The following is a 22254-nucleotide window of genomic DNA, read 5'->3' on the forward strand; positions in this document are numbered from 1 at the left end:
ATGGTTGTTACTCTACGGTTGTCTTAAAATTTTTAAAAAACCCAACAAAACAGATCAGAATAAAGCAGGATGAAACTGAGCAGGCCTATGCTGACAACAAAATGGTATGTAAAAGCCCTTGCATAGCTCAGTAGTCTTTTAGAGCCCAGACTCAGAAAAGCACTTCTGTGCAGCTCTTAATGGATGCTTAAATCCCATTCACTGTCACATGTTGAAGTTCCTTTAAAATACTCAGTGTTCTCAGCTCCTGCTGGTTTCATAGAAATGAAGAACTCTGTCTCTTTCAGAATTGGACCACGGATGCTTTCTAAAAGTCATGACGGTGTTAGCTAAAATAGGAATAATAATTCCCAGAGCTAAAAGGAGATGGCTATAAAGGAGACTAACAGTCCTGCCTATTTTTGTATGGATCCAAAATACAAAGACAACATATAGGATAGAAGCAAAAAGGAATTAATAGTACCTACTAAAAATGTAAAAAATGTTTTTACTTAGTGAAACCAAGTGCTTGTCTAGCCCAATATTCTGACTCCAAACATGACTTTATGAAGAAGCCTGGGGAAGAATGAGGCAGGACAAGCTGATCTTCAGCTATTTTAAGCTCAAGGAACTTCCTGGACTGGGTGTAATGTCTGAGTACTTAAAAATCCTTAATGCAGTTCTTCTTCATTAACCTGTCTAATTCTTATTGAATCTTTGCAAACATTTAACACCCACAACATCCTTTGGGAAGGAGTTTCATGGTTGTGTGAAGAACTGTCTCCTTTTACTTGCTTTGAGCCTGACTTCTACTATCTTCATTTGATGTCTTCTTTTATTGGAAAAACAGTGAACAAAGCAAACTCCATGTACCTCACTTGGACACTCAGAATGCTGTAGCTCTTTGTTATATCCCCTATGGAGTTGTATGTCCTCAAGGTTGAGCTAGAGACAGAAGAGAATTCCATGTGGAATTCTCTGTAGTTTTTGTCTCTCCAAACACTGATGCGGGGAGGTCTTTTAGCTTCTTCACAATGCCCCTATCTTCTCTCAGTGCTCCTTTATACTTTGATCACCAGTGGACCCAGCAGACTGCCTGCTGCTAATGCATTTGAAGTAAGATTTATTGTGAGTTTTGATTCCTCTTTGTAGTTGTTCCTCAGACTCTCTTTTTGGCCTGCTTTATGGTGCTTTTGCTAAAGTTTGGAAATACAACTTAGGTGGCTGAGTTAGGACAATAGCTAGTTTCCATAGCTCCTTTGAGGTTGTAAGAAAGAGAGAAGTTCTTCCAAGAAGGTAGTTCAGAGCAGGAACTAAATGTAGTATTCTGAAATGCTTTTTTGGAAGAGCTTCCTCTTGCCTGTGTAATGGTGCACCTACCACAGAATTTTATTTCAGAACATAAGCGTGCTTCTGAGGCTTTTACTGCTGTCCTCATGTACTGAACTCTGATTTACGTCATGTTCTTGGAGCTCATGAACGAGCTTTTGTAGAAGACTAAACTGGAAAATGTGCTCTAGAAGAGCACTGAGTGTGCTCTACCTTGGAGGAGGATACACAGGATAAATTGGAAGAGAAGTGGGTACGGATTTAATTTAGTAACTCAACAGTTCACTCTGAAAGGCCAAAGAGGGACTTGAGGAAGTCTATAAATCCCAGTTCTCCTTTAAAAAAAAATTGATAAAATCGACAGCAAGGTTAAAATATACAAAATAAACCATGCCAAAATCCAACCAAGTCAAACAAGGTATGGGGAGTACCTCTGCTCAGTTACATTATTTTTTGTGTGCAGTATTCTCCTATGTAAACCTATAGTAACTCTGACAGTAAAGCTTGTTTCTGCATACTGGAGCAAATTCTTTCTTCCAAACCAGTTCCCACTGCACCAAAAATGTGTCTTTAAGAGAAAATGATTGGTATCAATCTGAATATGGAAAGTGTGGTAAAGGCACAGACTGAAAATAGAAACCTGGGTTATTTTGGACAGATCTCATGGTCTGGAATTTGGAACTTGTATTCTGGAAAATGGAACTTCCGAGAAAAGTGTCAGTAGTTTGGAAAATAGTCTGTTTTGGATGAGGATGAGAAGTAAAACCTCGGTATTTTCCACAGAAAAAAAGGATTCTTTCCAAAGCTCTGTTGCAGGAGAATTGCAATAAGAATGTTTTAATATGTCAGCTGCCCACTTGGAAGGCTGACAAAGGTTGGGCCTTTTTGGATACCCTTTTTCACACTACATAGCCTGTCTCTAGTGTGGTAACACAGACAGTATCTTGCCTCCACAGTTCCTAGGGAAAGTTGAAGACCTGAAATCAATAAGGATTTTCCAAGAAGGTGGAGAGGCAACTACTGTGTTAATTTTCCTAACAGCAAATTGAAAACCATTTTCTCAGAAATTTTTTATTTTGCAAGAAAGGCGTTTTTCAGTGGAAAATAATTGTGATGGAAAATTCACAATGGATCTAGTTTGTTATATCTATTTCAGTTGTTTCTATGTTGAGTCCCATACTTGAGACAAAAATTTATATTCTTTGGTTGTGTTATGGATATAGCACATGCTCAGAAATGAATTAGGCTTTCAGATTGGCTAATTTACATATATTAAAGTTTTCCAATCGGTCTCAACTCTGATGAACTACAGCACTTTCTAGCAGAAATTTACTTGCTGTCTGGATTATTACAAAGCTCCCAGTGTGGAGGTGCGTATGTTGCTGTTACATATTTTCAGGTTGAGATTTGAATTAATATTGCTAATGATATGTGGGTGTAAATATAAACATAGCATATAAACAAAGCATAATTAGGACCACGGGCACAGGTGATTTACAAATCATTTTTCATTGGGGGAAAAAAACAGTTGGTGGGTTTTGTTCAGGTTGGTTTTTTTTTTTTTTTTTTTTTCCAAATGAAAAATGGTAGAGAGATTTAGAAAGATAAAAAAGGAATTTAAAAATTATAAAGTGGAGCACCAAAATATCTGCAGCAATAATCTTCCTAGCCAGCCTGGCCATGCTTTATTTTTCTTCTATGTTACCACTGTCAAAAGCAAAAAAAAAAAAAAACCAAACAAACAAACACCAAAACCAAAACAACAACAACAAAAAAAATAAACCACAGAGAAATAGAAATTAATAGTACAGTCAGGAAGCCTTTCTCATTTTGCAGATAGACTTTTCCATTTTTCAAGTTACTTTAAATTAGAGATTTATATGAATTCATAATAATACTGTTATGAAAATCCTGTGTGCCAATTAGATTCATGCTTTTCAGGGATATAATATTTTTAGATCAGTCAGCTACTAATTGCTTTGTGTAAGAAGATGCTTTTTTCACATGTGAAGGTTTAGGCATATTCTGAAGTAGCTAATGTGTGGAGCGGTAGTCTGTGCTTCACTGCCACACTTTTAAAGGGAAGACTAAGTGGAAAAGCTGTCAAATTTAACTAACTACAGTAACTTAGATCTGACTCCTGACAGTGTAGTTGTAGACTCTAGTCTGTCTAAACACAACAAAAGTCTTTTCTATGGAGCTTATTGACTAGGACATATACGCTGTCTGCATTATATGTGTTTGGAAGTTCTGTTTCAGACAGAACACCCATTATTATTTGGAGCACTTTTAAGTTTGTGCCTCTGGTTCAGCTTTATGCCAAGGGAATCTTGGTGTGATGCAAGGCTGCTCCGTGTTGCAAACTAAAATACAGTGAATTGCAAACCAAAATACAGTAAATGGGTACAATCAGATTTACTTCAAGAGTACACTCCTGATCTGAATGAAAACGCAAATATAGTTTCACACTTTTGTACTGAGCCCCTCTCAACTCTGTGTGAATGTTGTGAATAGGACAGTATTTTTTTCTGTAAATAGGCACTTTAATACCTTAAAGAAATATTCCTTTCTTCTCAGTGCTGTGATGCATGTTGTTGACTTTGTTCACCAGGACACTATGCGTATGTGAAAGTAACTATTGTAAGCATAACATCTGGAAATATGATAAGCCCAGAAATGTAATGAATATTAGTAGAGGGCTTTGTTGTAGGGCTGCTGCTTCGTTTTCAGAAATATTGTAATCAGGCTCTTCTGTAATGATACTTCTCAGAAATACTTGGCATGCTTGGCTTCCAAATATCTGGAGAAACAGAAAAATGGATGTATAAAGTAGGAAAAACAACTTCATGCAAAAAACCTTACCTTTCTCTTTTACAGCAGGGTGAAGTGAACAGAATATACACCAGTGTTGCTTTCTGTAATAAAGCAATATTCCTGCCAGGGAGGGGTGCAACAAACAAAATACACTTTTCCTCAGTTACATGGGTTGCCACAGGAGCCTTCAGACCCAGAGCTCACAGGAGTGGCCAGTACTGCTATTAAAACAACTGAGCAAAGGTCATGTAATGGGACTGTTTGGCTGTTTTTGCAGAACAGCTATGTATTGAATAATAGCCTTAATGAGGACAATAATTTTCTTCCTTGCAGATGTACTATGGAGCTAAGCAACAATCATAAAACCGTTTGTCGTTAACTAAAAGCATACCTCAATTGAACAAATTTATCACTAAATCATTTTAATTATTATTTTAGAGTGGGTGGTCAAAACCACAACAGAGCAGCAAAAGAAGTACTTTGAAAAGAATTAAAAAAAAAAATTTCAAGCTATATATCATTTGTTTGTTCATCTAAGCCAGGTGAAATGAATGAAGTCATCTGTTTCCTGAGGAAATGGTCTCACTTTATTGAGGTTGCTGCTGAGCTTACTTACTAAATTCTTACAAAACTACCAAGTTACAGCGTAAGAGTAGAGTTCTTTAACACTGGGTGCCACACAGGTTCCATGACCTAGCATAGTAGGAGCTGAAGAAAATGGTCTGAGGCAGAACTGAGGCCAGATATACTTAAGGCTTTATGTAAAAGTTTATAAAAACTGGTAAACCCAGACACAAGAGAAGCCAATGTAATGTAAAGTGTGTCAAGTAGGCTGCTTTGGCCATGGTGGTTCAGAACGATTCCAGAATAACTGCAAATGGCCAGTCAGCTGCTCTGTTAACCCAGCCAAACCCAGAATTACGTGCAGTTGTTTTTCCTCAAAGTCTCAAGCCTGGTTGCCGTGTAATGAATGCAAAAGTCACTTCCACAAACCATCTAGCTGTAAAAAACCAGTTCTGACTCACGAAGTTGTGTGGATAAAGCATCACCACTAATATAGCCAGGAATTTTAATGTGACACACACCCATTCAAACTGAGCGAAGATAAGGGAAAGGCAAGTCCTCCTTCACTAATATTTTGGTTTTCCTAGAACTAAGCAAGCATAGCAATGCCAGTGGTAAGACACTGTGAATTCTCACAGTTAAGCATTTGTTTAAGTAATTCAGGGCACTAGACAGGATCCCTGACAAGATACATATTCCCCAGCAGAGGCTGAGTGCATCTATTTATTCTCTACTTGTTCTCCAGGCAATTTTGTTTCTTTTATTCACGTTATTGAAAAGAGAAATGGAACTGTATCTCCCATGTGTCGCAGCACTGAAGTCAGTCAGATTACACCCACATCAGATCAGAATTGGATCCATAACTTTTTCGTGTCAAACAGTCTCCCTCTCACACCGCATTTGGAATTACGCACTAAGGAAATTACTGACCTAGGCCATGCTGAATTGTTTGACTAAGAACCAAGCTTAGCAACTTGGGTAGAAAAAGAGTACAAATTAACTAGCAGGAGTCTTTTAATGATCCAAACTGGAACAAATTAAACAGGAGGAGGTATAAATTACCATAGGATATTTACAGCCTTGTTAACAAAATTAAGTGAGATCTGAGGTAAGAAGTGTCATTTTCTGGACAGAATAGATAAAAGATAACTGTTTTAAAAATGTGTATAGCAGTATATGTAACCAGAGGGAAAAAGGACTTTCCTATAAAATCTGTAATAGATCCCCAGTGACATGTAAAATTTTAGAATTAGAATTGACCCCAGAAGACTTCAGTAGTTTTATGTGTTAGAAGTTCCACAGCTACAAGCTAAATGGGAATAAAGAGTCAAGCTTAGTCTAAGATTTCCTGGTGGGCTGATGGCATCTCAGAATTCACAAGGAAATCTCAAGATTCATAGCTTAGGCAATACAAGTTAGGAGTAGAATACATACTGAAGTAAATGAATACAGACTTGTATTTGGACTCACTGAGTTAGATTAGACTAGTAAGTAACCTCATAAATTGCAAAAGTATGATTAATTTTTAAATGTTTAATATTTCATTTAATTGCATCTGGTGCACATTTCAATCTAATTACATTCACTGACAAAAACTCCCATTAAACAAATCCTAAATCCCAATGTCTTTGCTGAAAGAAAATTCCTGGTGAAATTGATAGGATCTTTTATCCTTTATAATTTAGCTCAATAACTTCACTGGAAGATGTATTTGATAATTTTCTTCAATGTGATCAACCATTTTATTTAAAATGGCATCTTTTATTAGAACTCATGCATATAGTTATCAGTTAATGATGGGAATCCTTACTAACATAATTCTAAAACAATGTAAAGAAAAACCAAACAAAACCCACCATGCCATTGACTGTGATACTCTGGTTTAACCTGTTAAACAAATTTGTTATCCTATTTGCAGGATACCTCATGAAAAATATAAGAAGTGCCTCATTTATTTGTGGCCCAATTACAAAACTGAGATTTATGTGCACATTTACAATACTTTACATTTTTAAAAAATGAGAAGGTGTGTACTTGTCTTCAGTAATGACAGTTCTCTGGTATTTTTCACCAGTTCATTTTGGAGAGCTGTACAAGGGAAAGCAGTATCTTCAGTTTCCTTACATACAGGATAAGACACCATCTCAAGGTGGTGCTATATGCAGTTAGTGAGAGTTAACAAGCCTAGATCTCCTAAATATCAGTTTGAGGTTGTGCCCAAGTGACTGCAGTGAGGCATATGAAACAAGTTTGTCATGTTCATAGGTTTGGTCTGTGCTTCTGTTTTCTTTGACAGTATTTTCTGTTGCTGCACAGAAACCTAGTATACAGGTTATTTTCACTACAAGGATTTCCATCTTCCTTTTTAAAAGGTGGGGGGGGGAGGTTTTTTGGTTGTTTGGTTTGGGGTTTTTTTATTTTGGATTAATAGTAATACAGGTATTTGAAAGAGCAACAAACCTGACCATTAATTTTGGTTTTAAAAGCAGTCGTGCTTTTAAATCATTGGAATTCTTTCATGGATTTACATAGACCTTGGCAGGCTTAACTATAAGATTCTGAATGTGCATGCTGAACTTGGCTGAGAGTGACAAGAGCAAGTATAGATGAAAGGTACACTGGAAAATGAGCTGCCATGCACAGTTGTAAACATCCTTCTGGGATCTTCTGGGATCATCTGCTGTGTTCACAGAGGTGTCATCAGGCCTGGGAGAGTGATGGGAAAGCTAAACTGGTTCTTTCCTTTCTTTGTCCTGCAGATGGAAGAATGAACAAAATTAAATGGGTTTTGACATGGCCGTTGATATTTGTGCTCTTTTGCACCATTCCAAACTGCAGCAAACCACGCTGGGAACGGTGTTTTATGGTGACATTCATCTTATCCACTCTCTGGATTGCCTTGTTCTCCTACTTTATGGTGTGGATGGTAAGTGCATGTAGCAGGACTTCCCATACTGACCGAAGTGTGCATCTCAAAATAGGTAATAGACTTTTGTGTATTTGCTAAAGAAAGGCATGTAATTGTAGTGCAGTCTTTTCAGCTCATACTCTTAATTATTGTAATTCAAGCATTCTGCTGCTCTTTTCTGCACAAATAATTGGGCCTTTACTGTATAGGGCCCAATACCGTACAGGAAGGTGCCAGCTTGATTTTCAAGAGAATGTGGACATCCACATCCTACTAGTAAAAAGGAGTTTAAATGAAAACGTTTAACTCTCAGCAGCTGAGACACCTTTAGGTGTCTACAGGGTCTGAGACTGACACATGCATAAAAGGCAGATGGATGGCAAAATTTGAAGACTCAGAAGTGGTGTAAAACACCTCAAGTAGACTGGAATAATGCAAGAATCTCCTTCCTTGTGAAGAGTGTTATGATTGCTGGTATGTTTCCATTTGCCCTAGATCTGTGAGAAGCAGTGTATCAGGTGTAGATCTGTAAATTATTGAAAATTCAGGAGCATGCTTACTTGAAGATTTGAATAAGTTGCTATTTTTTTCTGTCTTACCCTCTTGTAGTTTCTCAAGTTTAAGTTTTCAGTCAAAGAAGAGGCATGAATAGGAAAGCTCCTCAAATTAGTTTGTGTGATGGAAAAAATAGCCATACTTTTATAGTATAGAAACTTAGCTTTTTCTACACTAAAAGTTGGAATACCAAAAGGTGTATATACCTATAACTGGAAGATGGGTAGGATGTGCTGCTGAAGAATTTATATGCCCCTTTTCCTTTTAAGGGAAAATATAGTGAAGAAACCTCCAGCTGGTTTCATACTGGAATATATATAGTCTCACATATATATGCTCATAGTCATATATACATATATGTACTCTTGTAGTCATGCATATGGAAGAATTTTTGTTCATGAGCTGCTTACCTGCAAAATCCTTTTTGGATGGAGAACATCTCTACCTTCCTCAAATGTGTCAGGCATTTGTGAACTGCTTTATATTTACATTTCCTCTCATGGAAGATTGTTTTCTATATACTTTTCGCAAGTTTTGCATTGTAAAGTAATCCTCTTTTCTCTTAATGTAGACTGTGTTGGAGAAATTCATATGGCAGGCGCTCATTCTGCCTGGCGTAATGGTGCCAAAGCCACACTCTCATTTCATACCATAAGTCCTTTGCAAGGCCACGCTCTGTACCTTGGCTCCATTTGTAGATATCCCCTTCACAAATGAGAGACACGCTCTTGAAGGCTGCAACACAGCTTATTTTAAGAGGCAGACAGACCTTAATACCCCGTTGCCACTTGCAGCAGGAGAATCATGCCCACTCCTATTTCTGAGTCATAGCTTGCCCCTGAGAAGTAAGGTTTGTGAGCAGGTTCCTAAAATACACCTTTTTTTGGTGAAGGGTTCAGTTTTCCTCATGCAAGAGACTGGCAAACTATTTCAAGAAAGCAGCACAGAGCTTTAAAGACTTCCACCCTTAGCAGTCTCAGGAGGGAAGCAGCTGCCTGTCCCTGATTCAGTCTTCTCACTCTCACAAGGCTATTTCCTTTTCAGCTGCCTCTTCAGCCTTTTTTCTTGATGCTTTTTCAGTCTTCTTTGGATGTTCCAGCAAAATACAGTTCCCTGTCCTTTCCAAGAGTTATGCTACAAGCTTCAGTCATTCCCTAAGCTCTTTTAAAGCTGCATCTGGACTCTCAGAGGACAATATAACCAGACTCGATCACTTTGGGATTATACTGGGAGTCGGGCAAGAAACTGGTTTCTTCTTCATGTGTTGGGATAAAATAAGTTATTTATATGTCTGCTTCTATATCACAATATAAATTGGTTGCAGTCCTTTTGAGAATAGAACCAGTGAGAATTTTGTCATTCTTGGGAATAAAAAAAACCCCACAGTTGGATTATGTCTATGTTCCTCCTTAAAAGATCAGTATGTCCTGTTAGAAGTACAGAAAATGGAGCTTTTCTTTGTTCATAAAATGTTGAATAATACAACCCAAAGTACTTTTCCTTTTCACAGAGTTGATTTTCGGCTGGTTATTCCACAGTTATTTAATTTGCAGAAATGGATAAGTATCCCGAGTCTAATCCTGTTAGGGTCCACACCAGAAATCAAAGTTAAGTGTATGCCACAACTGTATTGGAATGAGGAGACTTTCCAAATATGATAGGTTAATCTATTTTCCTCATTGTTCAGGTGACTGTGATTGGATACACCCTTGGGATACCAGATGTGATCATGGGCATTACTTTCCTAGCTGCAGGAACAAGCGTCCCAGACTGCATGGCCAGCTTAATAGTAGCAAGACAAGGTACTGTGTCTGCTGAAGCGTAACTGCAATCTTACATACACGGTCTGTGATTTCTTTCCTCCATACACACAAATTCTCAATGCAATTTTATTTTTTTTCTTTTACTGTTTCAGGGCCTCATTAAAAGCCAAAACACTTTGCTAATTATTGTGAACCAAAAAAATAATCCCTGTCCTGTTATCTTTTGCTTATTGGGACTGGGCACACCCTAGCATTCTAGAAGGTCATTCAACACTCAGATTATGTATCAGTCAGGGTCAAAAGATAAAAGTAGTAGGCAAAACTGGAATATCAGCTATTAAAAACTAATGAAGAATATATGCTGACCAGCACTTGTCCATGTAAAACTTGTACTGATTTCTAGAAGACCTCTCAAACCCAGGGAAGTGAAGTGGTTTAAGAGGATCTGGCAGAACTGATGTTGCTCCAGGCGTGCTTCTCATCCAAATGCAGGCTTCTTTCCCATTGGGACATATGAGTAGCTGCACTGGAAAAGGTTTTAGATAAATGTCAGCTATGTCCTCATCAGCTTTCTAATTGAAATTGTCAAAGGTTTTCTCATGTATCTTTAAATTTTGATTAAGGCTCTTTACATTTCCTTTTTCACTTGAGAAACACCTGTAGCCACATCTCTTCCTGTTGTTGAAAAACATTAAATCTGACAGCGTGATCTCCTGTACTGCAGTTGAATAAGAAAAGGTCCTAATTGTATTCTTTTCCACTATTCCAGTTCCCATAATCTGTTTTTTCCAGATAATGACATCTCCAGCACACATCACTGGGCAAACAACAAGGGTTCTGAAGTGATCAATTAAGTACTCAAAAGCCCCACCTTTGTAGTTTGAGATAGGAGTAGTGCTGGTAAATGTTACTTGATTGAAAATAATTATATATTTAAAATATTTCATTTTCCAGGTTGTATTATTTGTTGTGTGCAGGAAAATCTCACAAAAATCAGTACAAAAAAGTATTCAGGATTCTTACAGAACCATCTTCCTACTAAATTAGTTTTCCATATGTAGTATTGAAGTGAACAGATTTTTGCAAGAACAGAAGGAAAACATGTTGCATTTTTAAATGAACAGACTGCTGCTTTAGATTAGTTCTTTACTACTAGGCAAAACTACTGTAGGGATTGTTTCCTCTGAAAGTGAAGGGCTAGCTTGCTAAAAAGCAGCCCTGTTCTCTCAAAGACAATACAGGGACTTTGCACTACTTGGATTCAAGAGAGATGTTTACTGACAGATTGCAGACAAGTATCTAAAAAGTAGAGATGGGCACTACCATAATACGGATCCAAAGCATAACCTTTCTCTCAGCAGCTTCCTGCAAGAAGATATTGTACTTACGGTGTGGCAGTATCTGTCTCCACTCTGTGTATTTGTGGGACATGTCCCATTTATGTAAGAGTTCCTCTTCCTTTCCAGTATTCACTTTGTGGAAGTGATTCAACAGTTAGGCCAGTCCTAAGGGAAATTATCAAGGGCAGAGAAGAATTCTGTCTTCCTCACATCCACTGACACTGGTGCAGTATGAGATGCCAGCCAGTGATGAGCATTAGGAATAGATTTTGAGTAATGCCTAGGGACTTCACTACCATTCACTCTTTTTTTCCTTTCCTGTAGCATTTTATTGTTCCTGAAGTGAAATCATTGCTGATTAAGCGCCACAGAAGTGCTTAATATCTTTGACTACCATCTGGTTGGGTTCTTTTCAGGACCACTTTTCATCATTCACATGAGATAAAGGCCACGTGTCCACATACTAAATCCAGTACGTTATCTCCAGGTTCCCTCTGGCTGCAGACTACCTAAAACAAGACTTGGTTTTTTAATTGGCATTGAACTCAAATGCTGAATGGATACCATACACCCAGTAAAGGCTCTCCAAGACACAAGGAAGATGCAGTTGGAGTGAGCAAGTTTTGCACACTTTTTTCAGAAGTCATGCAAAGATTATGGAAATTGTCTCCCTACCTCAGATACTCTGGCCAATCCAAGAAGGCTCGGACCAGTGCAGATCATTCCACTTTAGTTTCCTCTAGTACACAGAGTAATGGTCCTATACTTTGTTTTTACCCAAGAGTTGGGTTTTTTTCCTCTGCAGGCCTTGGTGACATGGCAGTATCCAACACAATAGGGAGCAATGTCTTTGACATTCTGGTGGGCCTTGGCGTTCCGTGGGGTTTGCAGACCATGGCGATTGATTATGGATCAACCGTATGTATACTTGGCAAATCTTTAATTTGTTCTTTCTGTCTATTTAAAAAAAAAAAATCCTAAAAAGAAAGCATGCAACTAAAATTTAAAAAAACCTCGAACAACCTGCCGAGCATGCTGTTGATTGCTAAATAAGGTGTTATTTCTTTGCCAAGAAACCAGGAGTTAAGGAAGCAATTCTCCTTCCACAAGCTGCAATTAATTCCCAGTTTGTCAACTGGAGTACATTACATAGCAGAAAAATAGCACCATGGATTTCTGTTCATGGCTCTGCCACTTTCTCACCACAGCTTCAAGCACACCTGTCTGTTTCCCTGTACCTTAGTATTTTTGTCTGTAAGATAAGAATAACAGCCTTTCTCTCTCTCCTGAGGATCTTTTAACATAAAATCCTTTATAAATGCTGATTATTTTTTTATGGAGGTGGGATTACTTACAAATTTGGTTTGATTCCTTAATCTTCCTATTCATTATGACAAACCTGTCATGGATTAGCATAGTTTAAAATGTGTAAGTCAGTCACTATTCATAGCAGAAGGTGGACCATAAATCAGTAAATTGATTTCTGATCTCCAAAGCACAGTTGTTACATGCTGAACATTTTAAAGGTCTCTTCTCTAATTCCCACAGGTTAAGATAAACAGCAAAGGACTGGTCTATTCAGTTGCACTTTTGCTAGGATCAGTGGCACTTACTGTAAGTATCTGAGTGTTTCCAGGTATTCCAACTGCAAAATAGTTTAGTATTTACATGTTATAGAAGGATAACATGGAAGTACCTGTTGTCCCCGAAACATTGATTCTTGTAAAGTATTATTCTTCTAGTAATACCATGAGTTGAAGAGCTACCATTGTCCTCAGTGAGGACTGAAATCTGACATGTGGTGCCAGAGACGCTGGATACATGTAGGTCCCATTGATTTCAGTGGCAGTGTTGAAATTGTGGGATCCAATAATATTTCTGCGCTCCTGTGTCCAGCTGCATACCCCAGGCCTGTCTCTACTTTATGCTGGGACAAGACCCAGGTATGCTTCATCACCCTTTGCCCTTGGCCCTGATTTCCAAAACCAGCCTGGACTAATCAAGTGCTGTAGCCAACACCCTTAATGAAGACTAGTCTGTGAGGACTGTGGACCTCAGCACTTTGAATAGACGTGCTAAATGTCACTTAGCATAAGACACCCTTGTAGCACATGGCGTGATAATGTGAAACAATAACTCTGTTTCAAAAGTCAATTTTGCTGGTACTTAAGGTCTGCTCCTGCTGACTCCCAGGAAACCCTCTGTGGGAAGAATCAAATCCCAAAGGTATAAAAATATGCACTTATACTAACATCTTTCACTGATTGCCTGTGGAGGCTCTGTAGAGGCTCTGTGGAGGAGGGGATTATCACTGGAGATTCCTGTTGCATGACTAGGTCTTACATCACCTGTGACTAGGTCTCCACATCACCTGTGCATGACTTAAGTGATGGAATGACTAGGGCTGTTCACTCTGCCACTAACTTCCTAATGCATCGGATATATAAGCTGTGAGGGCCTGTTGTTTTCTTTTCTTATTCCCAGTTCTGCCATACTGCACAGTGCCTGTGAAAACACAAAGATGTTCTGTAGACATTTGTGTCTGATGTTGCTGCATGCACATTGGTAATCAGCACTTTGGAAAAAATTGGGAGGATTATGCAGATGTGTTACTATGCTAGCTGTTCATGCTTTTCTGAAAAGAGTCTTTTCATAGCAGAAGCCATATCACCTGAGTTCAAAGCATCTTTTATTGTCTCATTTGTTCTGCTGGATACCCTGATTCACACAGACTCTCCCAGCAAAACTCAGTGCAGAGTTTTGAGCGAAACAAATAATAACTCAAAGGCACTCAACACCATTGAAAACAGATGCCTTCATGAGGACTTCATTGCTTTTCTACATGTAACTTGTAACTCCCCTTAGTTCTGGAGCTGAGCAAAACATCAAAGCAAGCACCTCTTCTGAAGCTGTTGAAAGAATGAACATTAGGTGCTGGTGTACTACTGGGACATCAAGGATCTGGGGGCAAACACTGAAGGGGGAGGCACTCATGTAGTTCAGTGCATTCCTTTAGTTCATACTGAACCAGTGAATGAATGCTGCCTGACTAGAATGTGCCCCATGTACTGAAAATGCACCACAGACTGAAACTGGGCAGGCACGTAGGGGCCTGTATCTCAATTACATAAAGAACTTGTGAATGGGCCTTAAAGTGGGGTCATTTAATCTTTTGTAAAAGGATCTTAGGACAACTGAGAGTCAGGCCAGTATTCAGGTTCTTAGTTTGGGCTTTTACATTCCTTTTCTTGATCAGAAAACCATATTTTGCCTTTTTGATCTATAAAATACTGAGAATATATTTTTATCTTTGTTGAGGATCTCTAATTCAAAAGACACTCATTTTTAGCGTATAATGGTTGTTTCCAAAAGTCTCCTTTGGGGCTTAATTAACTAATGCTTTGTTTGCTTGCAGGTGTTTGGAATCCATGTAAATAAGTGGAAACTTGACAGGAAATTAGGCATCTACGTGTTGTTTCTTTATGCTGTTTTCCTGTGTTTCTCTATATTGATAGAGTTTAATGTCTTCACCTTTGTCAACTTCCCTATGTGCCGAGAAGAACTTTAAACCACAACAAGGAGTGAGACTGAAATTCTTCTCATTACATGTGCTGTAAATGACAGAAGGCATTTCACATTTCTACCTTCTTTCCATCAGTAATTTGAGCGTTGTTCCTGCTTCATCAGCTAACAAGCACTTTCACCTGTGTGGAAGGAAAGGATACCTTTCTTTTAACATGCTAGCTCAAGGCAACCAAAGCATTTTCCTCCACTTCAGATATTGCTGCTCAGTCATAAAGCTGTGTGGATCTTATGCAGAACTCTAAAATGACCCACTTCTGGGACATTCTGTTGTGGCTTTCATTCTCCTTTTGCAGACAATCAACCACCACCACCAAGGTTAGCAAGAGGACTGGAGAAAAATCTTTATAGTTCTTTTGGTTTTGACATTTACTTTCCATGGAAGAATAAGAGGCAAGTTCAGAACTTTTCTTGGCTCAGTCAAAATATCTCAACTACAGGACCAGAAAGTCCAAGGCACATATCATGGCATGCACTGTTGAGGACATCATTTCCCCCTTCAAGTGCTCTGCTTATAGAGGAACTGCACTGACAGTTTTTGATGACAGTGTTGAATATTTATCACCCTTTTCAATAAACATGAACAATGTGGCAGAGAAAGAAGAGGAAATGGTTGTATGTTGTATCACTTGTGATGATGCAGACTAAAAGAGTATCTGCATGTTGAAGAAGAGAATTACATGCAGAAATTCATACTTGAAAAAGATGTTTTACCACTAATAAGGAATGCTGTATACATAAATATAAACTAACATTTGTGGAATATTACACCACAAGAAAAACTTTGCATTGGCCCTTGTAAGCCCATGGTGTAAATTTAGAAGAAACTAAACAAATAAAATATAACTGGGTGCTCAGTAACTATCAGTTACTGTTATCAGCTGAGCATAGTATCTGAACATCATCCAGACTTTCTGACAACAAAACCCACCCTGATTATGATTTGATTTGATTGGTGGGGGAAGAAGCTTATTTCATCAGTGAGGAAGCTGGTGTATTCTTCTCGATTTTTTATTTATTCCCAGAAGCTTAATGAAGATGAGTGTCTGACACTGAGCAGTGCAGATAAGAAACACCTAGACAAAAGCAAGTCTGTCAAGAGAATATGGTCCTTGATTTGATTGCAAGTTTTGAAGCATGATATACTTCTTTTTAACCCCCAGTAGAAGCCAAGTTTTGATACCCTTTCACCAGCATAAATCTGATATAAAGAATTACTCTGGATGTAATTGACAGCATGATCTGACCCAGAGTTAAAAATAATGGGTAACATTCCACATTGTAGCAGTCATCTGATTGCAAATCATTGAGACAGTGTATTTTGAATTGCTACTAATCTTTAAAAATATTTTAAAGCTGTATGTGAATGATCACATAAAGTTTCTAAAGAAGCACAGCTAACTTTATACATAGATTTTTTTAATTTTTTAATGTTTATAAACCAAAACAAATCTATCAACTAACAGTTGATGCATTTTTAAATATATTAATATTTTGCACTTAAGACTATACATAAAAATCCCATTATTGTGTCAGTAAGAACATAACTATAAAACCTTAGCAAATAAGCACTTATTCAGAAAGTTCCTTGTTTTGACATATATGACAAATAATTATGTTTAGTCAGCTCACATGCAGAATACTGTTTACACCAGGCAATGTGTTTACAAGTAAGGCTATTTTAAAAATTATTTTGGTACAAATTAAGGAGCGTATTCTGCTGTTGAATTTTTTTAGGAATTGGATCCTTTCAATGTAATCCTAAGGAAAAAAGAGCAACATATTTGTTTGCTTTACACTTTGTTACAAATGTCAGTATTAGCATCCATTTAGGGTTTTTCACCTTAATTAAGTAGTTTTGTAGTTAAGCTAGCCAGTCCTAAAGATGGCAACAAATACAGCATTATTAAAATACTTTACTGAATAGGCAAGCATGACAGTAAACACATTTGATCTCAAGTATGCCGGTGACCCCATTTCCAGGCATTCAAGATGTTTTTGCTGCAGTGTAAAGCTGAGATGGAATTCATGTTCATCTTTATGAGTCTTCTGTTGCAGAAAGGTTGTGAAGATGCAGCATACTGCTGCGCCACTGTAGAAGCATCCCTCTCTAGTTTTACTCTCTTCCGTGCTATCTTTCAGGAGGACAGTTCGCTGCTGAAAATCTTGCGATGGCTCAGATACAAGGCTGAAAGGAGCAGAGAGAAAGGCTCAGTAAATGTTTTCTTCCTATGTTCTGCTGTTGGGTGGGCTTGGAGAACTAGCTGTCTCCAAGCAAACACTTGCTCTTCTGTGCACAGTTCAGGTTCAGATGTCTTTACGCTACAGAAGAGTAGTTCCGAAATCGAGTTTTGAATGCCTAGTGATCAGCTGAGTTGACAGTGATGAGGGCATCAATGTTTACAGTGCCAGACCTAGCAAATTGTACTGTACCTTCATATTTCTGAGCCAGGCAACTTTAGAAGACTAGGGGCACCAATTTGTTCTGTAGCAGCTGATCCCCAGCCCAAATATGCATGAAATTGTTTGCTAATGCCATGAATCCTTTAGACATCATTTAGAATTATTCTGCCTAAATTGAATATCGCCTGCTCCAGAAAACCAGAGTGTTCTGTTGTAGCAAGAGACAGTCTCAGAAGGTAATACCAACCTTAAATCACATGGCCAGTCATCTATAACCCTCCCCAAAATGTAAACCCACTTCAAGACAATTTATATTGAATTCTAATGCTGCATTTCATGAGGTGGTCTCATATGCTTCTTCTGGTATGAGACAGGTATCGTGCCATGCTTATCATTATAAATAACATCAGCAGGATTCTCCTCTGACACCACCACCTGACCAGAGATGTATTGTTTGCCAAAGAATTATTAGATGCTGTATCAGGGCCTTGATGACACATAATCATATGAAGTAGTTTAAAGAGTCCCTATGTCGTCATTATCCATATGCTAAAATAAATAAAGATGGCAGTTATAGACCAAGCCATGCAGATAAACTGAATGGCCCGAGAAAGATCTGATTGACAAAATGTTGTATGTCAGATAAACCCACATCAGAATGTATCCATAATTCAGGAGGCTATTGCTGAGTAATAGCGGACTAGTGCCTTTCACGTGTATCCAAAAAAAAAAAAAAATTTTGCCCACATGGTCAGGAAACCACTACAAATTTTGCCATTTTCCAGTCAAGAAGAGGAGAGGTTTGTGCTTGGCTCTCTGCGATTAGTACAGTTCTATATTGCATCTGTTCAGATTGTGTCTGTAAAATTTTGTAGCCATTTTGTTGTACTAACCATTGCAAAAGTTAGCTGGCTGAGTTTAGAATGTATGTCACAATGTTGTGGAAGTTAATGTTCAGCTCAGGAGTGAAAAGAAAGCTGGTGGATGTGAGAAGGAAAACTGTTACTGTGATCTGAAAATTGCCAGCATAGTAACACTGAAGAGTAATACAGCTCAGAAAAAGATACCCTATATCCAGCAAAGCTTAACTTCAGTAGGATTGATTCCACTTTTAAAGCTAAGCATATATCCAAGTGCCTTGCTGGATTGTGTCCTAAGATGACAGCAGAGCACGGTCACTGGGTTTTCTATCATATTCAGATCTTTTAATATTTTATTGGTTTTGTAGTCTATAAAGATTTTATTTCTTCCTCAAATTAAAAGGTTTGGCCAGAATCTGTGGACTTCTGCTCTGCTGATGCTACTTTGGATTTCCACTCTTGTAAATAAGAGAACTGGTTCCTTGTCTCAGACTTCAAAACTGTGCATCTGCCCTGGTGTACAAGCAGGATCAAAACTGAATTACAGCTGGCCAAGGAGACCTTTTTTTGCCATTCTGCTGGAGTAGCACAGTCCCACATAGACCCGCAATGTGCAATCCTGTCTGTAGCGAGCAAATGAGAGTGTTTCCATTGAGTTCAGCAGTGTCTGATTCCATTTATATACCATAACAATTGTACTGCATTGTGGAGTTGTGTGATGGAAGTCCAGCTCGTGGTACTCTGAATCCTACTGATTCATGGAAAGTATTGCCTGAGTAAAGATTTCAGGCTCGGGATCTACATGTCTCTATCTAAAAAGCTACAGTTACAGTTATCTTAATGACTATTTGATGATCTAAGGGCTGCTCTCTGGGCTGAAGTCTAGCCTAGAAGAACACCTTAAGTCTTCCCAACAGGTACAGCATGGTCAACCATCTTTCTCCTGGCTCAGTCATTGGCGTGCCAATTTAATTTTATTTTTATGTGCTTGCTGCAGCTGTAACAAGCACATAATTAGTTTCTGGTTTTAGATTATATTTGTAAACATTCTGTCAACATGTAAACAAATGGAAAAGGTCTTTACTACTCTAATACTTAGCAATTATAGAGAAGATTCTATTCTGTCTTTGATTTCCTTTGTGACTGTGCTTTAATTACACACACTTGTTTCTTTTCTGTGTTTGCTTTAGTTGCACAGATCCCTCGTGAGTTTTGTTGTCTTCCTTTCTTGGATTTCTTGCAATTGTAATGCGATTTATTTGCATCCTACAGTTAGATGTTTTTGTAGAGTGCTTTAAGCTGTGTAAACACTGCCTGATTATTCAGGCCAAGGAAAGATGAGAGCTAACGTAGTGTGAAACAGACACTAAAAGAAAACTGATAGCCAGGTGAAACCAAAGAATCTTCCTAATTGAAATGCATCACCTTTAGGCATAATGTTCTGTCATTGCAAGCCTCAGATCCCTCAGTTATTTGTGTTTAAGCACTCAGAAGAAAATCTCTGCAGCTCATGCATTTACTACCCAATTTCCTTTCTATTTCTTTGAGCCTGAACTCCAGATTTTTCATTTTGTTGGGTGGTGAGATTTATATGATGGTTATACAGGTAAATAACAGCACTTAGTTCCAGCAATTCTGTACCAAACCCTTTATTATTCCCTTGAGCTATTTTGAAAACTCTGTATGCAAGTGATCAATGTTCTGCTGAAGAGAAGAACGTTGTTCAACTGACATGTGCATTGCAGTTTCTGACCTACTGTGTACAAATTTAAAAACCTCCTTTGAATAACTTGAGCATACACTTTTCTCACATTTTCCCCTGTTTTGGGGCCCTTATACTTTCTCCCCAGAGAAAGCTGTGAAATCCTATACATCCCTGTCCTGAAATGTGAGATACATGTAGCTCCTTCTCCACAGGCTGAGATGTGTAGTACTTGTGGCAATTTGTACATCACATTGTTCTGCTTGCTACCATACTTCTGACATACAGTGCACTGTCTAAAAGAAATTAATGATTATGGGAAACTAATGCCATTTAGATATTTTCTTATAAGAATTACCAGTTTGAATTGAATTCCATTTATTTTTCTTTTTTACTTGCACAAAGAATGTAAGCGATCATTGCCATCTTATCACTGAGATGATCTTGGTGAACTTGAAAGACAAATATAAAGGTTGTTTTATAGCAATAGGGAATTGTGACAAAATCTAAAGGTATCATAATATATCAAAAACAGGTATAATTTCTAGAAAGACTAATACCAACTGAGATGCTTCCTTTCAGAGGGTTTTTACAGCAAGATTATGGCCATCATTCATATACCAGTCACGTATGCAAAGAACACTTGTAAATCTGCTTCCCCAAATGGCTAAAACTCTGCAGCAGAGTTATGACCAAATTCTTGCCTTCACGTTCTTGGGACTGGTGCCAGTGCTCATTAATGTCCTGGTAGCTGGCACAAATTTGTATCAGTGGAACTGAGAGTAGAATTTGGCTCCCACTATCTCCTCCGTTGCAAGAAAGTATTTGAAGTAGTTTATGATCACTGAAATAACTTCTGAACCTTTTAAAATTCCCTGTCTTTCATACTTGCAGGCATTTGCAGTGCACCCTTAGGAGGTGCAATACCTCTTTAAATATTATTAAAACTTTCTAGAACTGCTTACTTTGAAAACAGAAAGGGATGGGTTTGTAAACTGTAAATAACAGAAATCTATTTATCATGTTATTTATTTTTTCAAGGACTGTGACCTTATGCACTGTGAATGCTCTGTGATATGGGGTCCTTTGTACAGATAAATATGTTATGAAATCCAAATGGATTTAATGTGATAATTTGTTACAAAATGTTGGCATGATATTTGATTATTTTTGTTGTGAAAATTTTAAAATATAGCTAATTCAGCATTTCTAAAAGATTATAGCAGTCAGTATTGTAATGCACTATATAAAAATATGTACACTATCAATAAATTATATAAACAACTAAAGTGTTTTCTGTTTTCTTCTCAGATGGTGATAACATGTGAAACATTTTCATATTTATTGTTGAAAATATAAAATTTCAGGACCCAACTAGGATACATGCCTGCACTTTCTTGGTGAAATCTGGGCCCTGCTGAACTGAATGACAGAAGACCCACATTTTCATCTGTTCCAGGTGCATTAACAATTTTATTAGACAACAGTCTTCTCATGAATACTCCTAGCCAGTTTGCTAGCAGGAGATGCAAGCTAAAAGAAAGCTTGACCTTATTTTTTCTCAACCACAGCGCAAGCTTGTGTAATCCCTGTTGCTGTGTGAACCTGTCATTAGCCACCGTGGGTTTTGTGCATCTAGTGCAGTGGAGCAAAGGGATATCCTGCGTTTTTTGACTTTTGCATTCATTCTTTGGTGTATGCTAGGCTAACGTCTAAGCTGGGGGAAGGAAAAGATTCCTTCTTACACACAGAATTAACTTTTAAAAATCAAAATCTGAATGTGGAAAGTACCTCTTCTTTTAATCCCCCATAGGTTTGACATGATGACCCATCATGATCTGTTATGTAATAGGCTCTATAAAAGGCACATAATCTACAGATTAGTGACACAATAGGCATGACAATTCCTACGGGCTCTTATCATATGCCATATTATTGATGCAGCCGCTTACTACTGTATGAAAAGCAGAACTGTCATATAATCTGTGCATATGCTGAAAGCAGTTTATTATCGCCAAAGTGCTCATTGTGCTTAAGGGCTTCCCCCATAAGCCATTTTTAAACCTTTCCAGCTCTCCTGCATAAAAATACAGAAAAGGGCTGCAACATGCTGTGGCTTGAGATGGAAAGGGTGAGTCAGTCCTAGAAAAGACAAGAATTCCCCACTTCGTCTTGGATCTATCACAGAGAAGCGGCATTTTTCAGTAACTGGATATTATTTTGTCATTTAACTTTTGTATAATTGTTTACTTTCAAAGCCTGATACTAGCACACAGTGTCACATTCCAAACCTCTCAAATCTCTGGCTTAAACGCTCAGCAAAAGCTTGGACAAAATTTCTTATGCTAAAATTTGTCTTCATGTTCATATTTTAAATACTTTACAGAAATATTTAACTATGTTGCAAAAATACTAAACATTTTTCAGAAAAATATGAGAATTTTTCCATGAAGTT

General features: G+C 37.9%; 1 protein-coding gene across 1 annotated transcript in view; it reads left to right on the forward strand.

Moving 5' to 3' along the window:
* LOC129206774 (ras and Rab interactor 3-like) overlaps positions 1-22254 on the forward strand; it is a 172752-nt gene that overhangs the window by 78516 nt on the left and 71982 nt on the right. Inside the window, exons 13-17 of the mRNA XM_054826614.1 lie at positions 7446-7612; positions 9837-9951; positions 12058-12170; positions 12801-12866; positions 14668-14816. Coding sequence (XP_054682589.1) covers positions 7446-7612; positions 9837-9951; positions 12058-12170; positions 12801-12866; positions 14668-14816 — 610 coding nt within the window. The remainder of the gene's footprint in view (positions 1-7445; positions 7613-9836; positions 9952-12057; positions 12171-12800; positions 12867-14667; positions 14817-22254) is intronic.

This window comes from Grus americana, chromosome 5, assembly GCF_028858705.1.
Source record: "Grus americana isolate bGruAme1 chromosome 5, bGruAme1.mat, whole genome shotgun sequence".
Lineage (NCBI taxonomy): Eukaryota > Metazoa > Chordata > Aves > Gruiformes > Gruidae > Grus > Grus americana.